Source organism: Salmo trutta, chromosome 18, assembly GCF_901001165.1.
Source record: "Salmo trutta chromosome 18, fSalTru1.1, whole genome shotgun sequence".
NCBI classification, from domain to species: Eukaryota; Metazoa; Chordata; class Actinopteri; order Salmoniformes; family Salmonidae; genus Salmo; species Salmo trutta.
The window spans coordinates 29,748,014-29,754,013 of record NC_042974.1 but is presented as its reverse complement, the minus strand read 5'-3'; the positions used below and the strand labels follow the sequence as shown (position 1 = coordinate 29,754,013).

General features: G+C 44.3%; 1 protein-coding gene across 1 annotated transcript in view; it reads left to right on the top strand.

Moving 5' to 3' along the window:
* Nucleotides 1-1,984: 1,984 nt before the first annotated feature.
* The window catches only part of LOC115153160 (V-type proton ATPase subunit B, brain isoform), a 43,400-nt gene continuing 39,384 nt past the window's right edge, over nucleotides 1,985-6,000 (top strand). Inside the window, exon 1 of the mRNA XM_029698281.1 lies at nucleotides 1,985-2,259. Within this exon, the coding sequence (XP_029554141.1) occupies nucleotides 2,181-2,259 (79 nt within the window). The 5' untranslated portion in view covers nucleotides 1,985-2,180. The remainder of the gene's footprint in view (nucleotides 2,260-6,000) is intronic.

The following is a 6,000-nucleotide window of genomic DNA, read 5'->3' as shown; positions in this document are numbered from 1 at the left end:
AACACGGCCCGGAAACGGCGGGTGAACTCGGGGTAGTGATCCCTTGCCGAGTCTGGGCCATACCACACTACGTTGGCCCACTCCAGGGCACGACCTGTTAAGCAGGAGACGAGGACGCTCACGCTCTCCTCTCCCGAGGGAGTCGGACGAAGGGTAGCCAGGTACAACTCCAGCTGCAGCAGAAACCCCTGGCACCCAGCCGCCGCTCCATCGTACTCCCTGGGGAGAGCCAGGCGTAGGGCCCCGGGTCCGGATGCCGGAGGAGGGGTAGCAGGTGGAGGGGGAAGAGGTGCTGGGGATGCGGTAGGGAGGCCACTCCTCTCCCATCGGTCCATCCTCTCCATCATCTGATCCATCGCTGAACCGATCCGGTGGAGAATGCTGGTATGATTGAGGACCCTTTCCTCCATCGATGGGAGAGGAGGTGCGGCTGCTCCTGCTGACTCCATAATCTGGTGCGGGATTCTGTCACGATTGCTAGGAGTGGTGGTAGGAGTCAGGCGCAGAGAGCAGAGGTAAGAAAAATTAGTTTCATTTTTCTCTGGTTCGACAACAGTCAACGCCAATACAACAGGCGTGAGAACTAAGTGCCCAACCCATACACAACGGGTCCACAGTTCGGAAAGAAAATAACTCAAGCAGATCGCCAGCACATCCAAAAAAAGCACACTGACAAAAATAATCCCGCACAAACCTGGGCGGGCTAAACAGGCTTAAATAACCACAAATCAAGATACACAATAAGGAACAGGTGCAAACAATAAGTCATACCAACCGAAAAGGAAAAAGGGATCGGCGGCGGCTAGTAGGCCGGCGACGATGACCGCCGAGCGCCGCCCGAGCAGGCAGGGGAGCCACCTTCGGTGGGATTCGTGACATTCAGGGGGGTGCTGCAGCACCCTGCGCATCCCTACTTCCCACGGCTATGGGCATGCTGGGAGAATGTCAATTTCTTGATACCATACCAAAATGTAATCCCCATAGGTGCTGGGAAAGACAACCTACACTGAACAAAAATATAAACGCAACATGTAAAGTGTTGATCCCATGTTTCATGAGCTAAAAAAAAATCCATTTGCACAAAAATCTTATTTCGCTCAAATTTTGTGCACAAATTTGTTTACATCCCTGTTAGTGATAATTTCTCCTTTGCCAAGATAATTCATCCAACTGACAGGTGTGGCATATCAAGAAGCTGATTAAACAGTATGATCATTACACAGGTGCACCTCACACTGGGGACAATAAAAGGCCACTTTAAAATGTGCAGTTTTTCACACAACAAAATGCATAGATGTCTCAAGTTCTGAGGGATGCTGACTGCAGGAATGTCCACCAGAGCTGTTGCCAGAGAATGTAATGTTCAGTTCCTTAACATAAGCTGCCTCCAACATCATTTGTGAGAATTTGGCAGTAGGTCCAACCCTCAAAAATCACGTGTGTGTGTGGGGGGGGGGAGTATTTCTGTCTGTAATAGTGTTTTTGTGGGGGAAAAGTGGGCACTGCTTATCACAGGGCGGCTCAGCACTCACCTAAAAAGCCCATAGTGTTTTTGTGGGGAAAAACTAATTCTGATTGGCTGGGCCTGGCTCCCAAGTGAGTGGGCCTATGCCCGCCAAAGCATAGGCCCACTCAAGGCACCCCTGCCCAGTCGTGTGAAATCCATAGGTTAGGGACTAATGAATTCATTTCAATTTACTGATTTCCTTATATGAGCTGTAACTCAGTAACATCTTTGAAATTGTTTCATGTTGCATTTATATTTTGGTTCAGTATAGATAATCACATTTTAATTTGGCATTATAAAATCTATCAAGTGTGTGTGTAAAAATTTTCACCTTCCTCCAATTCTTCGGTTGAGAGTCGTGTTAATATCATTATTTAGTATAGGATCGGTTTGTATCCCATATTCACTATGTAGAGTATATTGAAAAAAAAGTGGTTGTGATACAGAGGCGCGCGCAGGCAACCACAACGATCATTTGAACGCGCCCTCTGTGGTGGCTTCCAATGTCATATGACTAGCCGACGCAGTGTTATCTAATACCATACAGAAATAGCTAGCTAGTTACCAGTATCTTTGAGTTAATACCCTTAGCTACTAGCACACCAGCTATACTGTAGCTCAGGTAGAGGGTTTCGTTTATTTAAGTATTGCAACCTTGGTGGGAAACAGGACAATGGACATCAACGGTCCTGCTGCGGCAAGGACACACACACAAGCTGTGACCAGAAACTACATCTCTCAACCAAGGCTGAGTACGTAGCTAGCTACCTAGCCAGATGCTTGATTCTCCATAGCTTGCTAACTACTGGATTGTTTGCTCGAAAACAAATACTTAGTGTATGTGAAATATTCGCTATAAAATGCATTTTGCATTAACATTGAACCGACTGTCACTGCAGCGACAAGTAAAATGCTTAAATGTGTGAAATGGCTAGCTTGCAAACTAATATTTGCTAGCTAACCTGTGTGCGGAGCTGTTTTGCAACAGTCCATTTATAATCTTTGCTTGTATGTTGTGTAAAAGTATAATCTGCCAGTTTAATATTAGCGTAAATATAGCTATGCATGTAACAATTTACTATATTGGTTAATCATTAAGCGTTATGCGAACATTAGCTAGCTTAAGGTAAAGACAAAGTAAGCTAACTAGCTAGCATAGCCAAATCAGCTGACTGCTCCTGACAGAATGAATAACCGTGCGATAGCAAAATATAGCGTGTCACGCAATCAACGCCTTTACTCTATAATGTACAGAAGATTGATGAATGTCATGGAAATTGTATCTATGTGGCTAACTAATTGTATTGGTTTGTGGTGTGGAAATTGCTAGGAAGGATATAGTTATAGACTGACAAATGGGTTGATTAGCCCACTCTAAGACGTAATCACGTGAGGCTGAAGGCACAGAACAATCAGACCGATATTTCACTGGACGTATAAATGTGGCGTTTCCACTCAATACCAAATATGGTAGTAAGAGGAAGCCAACTGGCGCAGTGGGAGGAGATGGATTTTGGCCGACATTCTGCAAATCTACTCATAAATTAAACATTTGATCTCAATACAGTTATGTTCCCAAAACTAGAATCTGTTATTAACAGAACCGACAAAGTTTTGTAGACTTCACCCTTTGCAAAAGTAAAAAAAAAAGGAGTGTGAAGGTGAACTGAGTTATTGCACACGATCATCACAGAGTAGGCGTTCCCAGATGTATACTAGAACTCGCCAATAGGATATGGTTATTGCTTGTTCTGCCTACCGACTCATGTGTTCCTATTGGAAATGAGAAGCTGTGGTCTATCTTGGTTTAGTTATCACTGTACATAGGAAAAAAATAAAGTGTTAGACTGTACGTTTTTATGTGTAACTGTTTTTGTCGCACTGCTTTGCTTTGCTTTATCTTGGGCTGTTGTAAATTAGAACGTGTACCCAACTGGCCTACCTAGTTAAATAAAACATTTTAAAAAGTTAAACAATCACATTTTTGGTTTTTGCCCTAGCACTACACAACTGACTCAAATAACTAACTCATAATCAAGCTTTGATTATTTGAATCAGTTGTCATGCTAGGGTAAAAAAAACAAGTGCACCCCTGGGTGGGGGAGGGGGCAGGACAGAGTTTGGGAAACCCTGATGTAGACCAATGCCAGTGACATGCTACTTACGGGCCTTTCCCAACAATGCATATTCAAAAAAGTACAACACTTAATAATAGATACAGTGAGTAATGATAACTTTGCTATATACAAGGAGTACCAGTAACGAGTCGATGTGCAGGGGTACGAGGTAACGGAGGTAGATACAGTGCATTCGGAAATTCAGACCCCTTGACTTCCACATTTTCCTACATTACAGCCTTATTCGAATTGATTAAATAGTTTTCCCTGATCAATCTACACACAATACCCCATAATGACAAAGCAAAATCAGGTTTTAGACATTTTTGAAAATGTATTAAAAATAAAAAACATCACATTTACATAAGTATTCAGACCATTTACTCAGTACTTTGTTGAAGCACCTTTGCCGCAATTACAATCAAGGCTTCTTGGGTATGATACTATAAGCTTGGCACACCTGTATTTGGGGAGTTTCTCCCATTATTCTCTGCAGATCTACTCAAGCTCTGTCGGATTGGATGGGGAGTGTCACTGCACTGCTGTTTTCAAGTCTCTCCAGAGATGTTAGATCGGGTTCAAGTCCGTGCTCTGGCTGGGCCACTCAAAGGAGATTCAGAGACTTGTCCCAAAGCCACTCCTGCATTGTCTTGGCTGTGTGCTTAGGGTCGTTGTCCTGTTGGAAGGTGAACCTTCGCCCCCCAGTCTGAGGTCGTGAGCGCTCTGGAGCAGGTTTTCATGAAGGGTCTCTACTTTGCTCTGTTAATCTTTCCCTCGATCCTGACTAGTCTTCCAGTCCCTGCCGCTTATAAACATCCCCACAGCATGACACTGCCACCACCATGCTTCACCGTGGGGATGGTGCCAGGTTTCTTCCAGATGTGACGCTTGGCATTCAGGCCAAAGAGTTCAATCTTGGTTTCATCAGATAATCTTGTTTCTCATGGTCTGAGTCCTTTAGATGCCTTTTGCCAAACTCCAAGCGGGCTGTCATGTGCCTTACCGGGGAGTGGCTTTCGTCTGGCCACTCTACCATAAAGGCCTGATTGATAGAGTGCTGCAGAGATGGTTGTCCTTCTGAAAGGTTCTCCCATCTCCACAGAGGAACTCTGGAGCTCAATCAGAGTGACCATTGCATTCTTGGTCACCTCCCTGACCAAGATCCTTCTCCCCTGATTGCTCAGTTTGGCTGGGCGGCCAGCTCTAGAAAGAGTCTTGGTGGTTCCAAATTTCTTACATTTCAGAATGGAGGCTACTGTGTTCTTGGGGACCTTCAATGCTGCAAAGATTTTTGGTACCCTTCACCAGATCTGTGCCTTGACGCAATCCGGTCTCAGAACTCTACGACAATTCCTTCGACCTCATTACTTGGTTTTTGTTTTGACATGAACTGTGGGACCTTATATAGACAGGTGTGTGCCTTTCCAAATCGTGTCCAATCAATTGAATTTACCACAGGTGGACTCCAATCAAGTTGTAGAAACATCTCAAGGATGATTAATGGAAACAGGATGCACCTGAGCTCAATTTCAAGTCTCATAGCAAAGGGTCTGAATACTTATCTAAATTAATGTTTCTGTTTCTTGTTTTTTTTTAATACATTTTGTTAAAATTAAAACAATGTTTTTTGCTTTGTCATTATGGGGTATTGTGTGTAGGTTGAGAATTTGTATGTATTTAATCAATTTTGGAATAAGGCTGTAACGTAACAAAATGTGGAAAAAGTCAGGGTCTCTGAACTTTCCCAATGCACTGTATGTACATATTTCTAGGAATAAAGTTAGATTGTTAACAGTAGCAGCAGCATATGATGAGTCAAAGTTTATACAAAAAGGGTCAAGGAAGTTAGCAGACTTATGGCATGGGGGTATAAACTGTTCAGGGTCCTGTTGGTTGCAGACTTGCATCGGTTCTGCTTGCCATGCTTAAGCAGCGAGAACAGTCTATAACTTGGATGGCTGGAGTCTTTGACAATATTAAGGGCCTTCCTCTGACACCGCCTGGGCTGTCTGCACTACCCTCTGTAGCGCTTTATAGTTGGATGCCAAGCAGTTGCCATACCAAGCGGTGATGCTGCAAGTCAAGATGCTCTCAATAGCACAACTGTATAACTTTTTGAGGATCTGAGGGCTCACTTCAAATAATTTCAGCCTCCTGAGGGGGAAGAGGTGTTGTCGTGCCCTCTTCACAACTGTTGGTGTGTTTGGACCATAATAGATCCTTAGTGACGTAGACACCGAGGAACTTGAAGCTCTCGACCCGCTCGACTACAGCCCATCGACGTGAATGGGGGCGTGCTCGGCCCTCCGTTTCCTGTTGTCCACGATCAGCTGCTTTGTCTTGCTGACGTTGAGGGAGATGTTGTAGTCCTGCTAC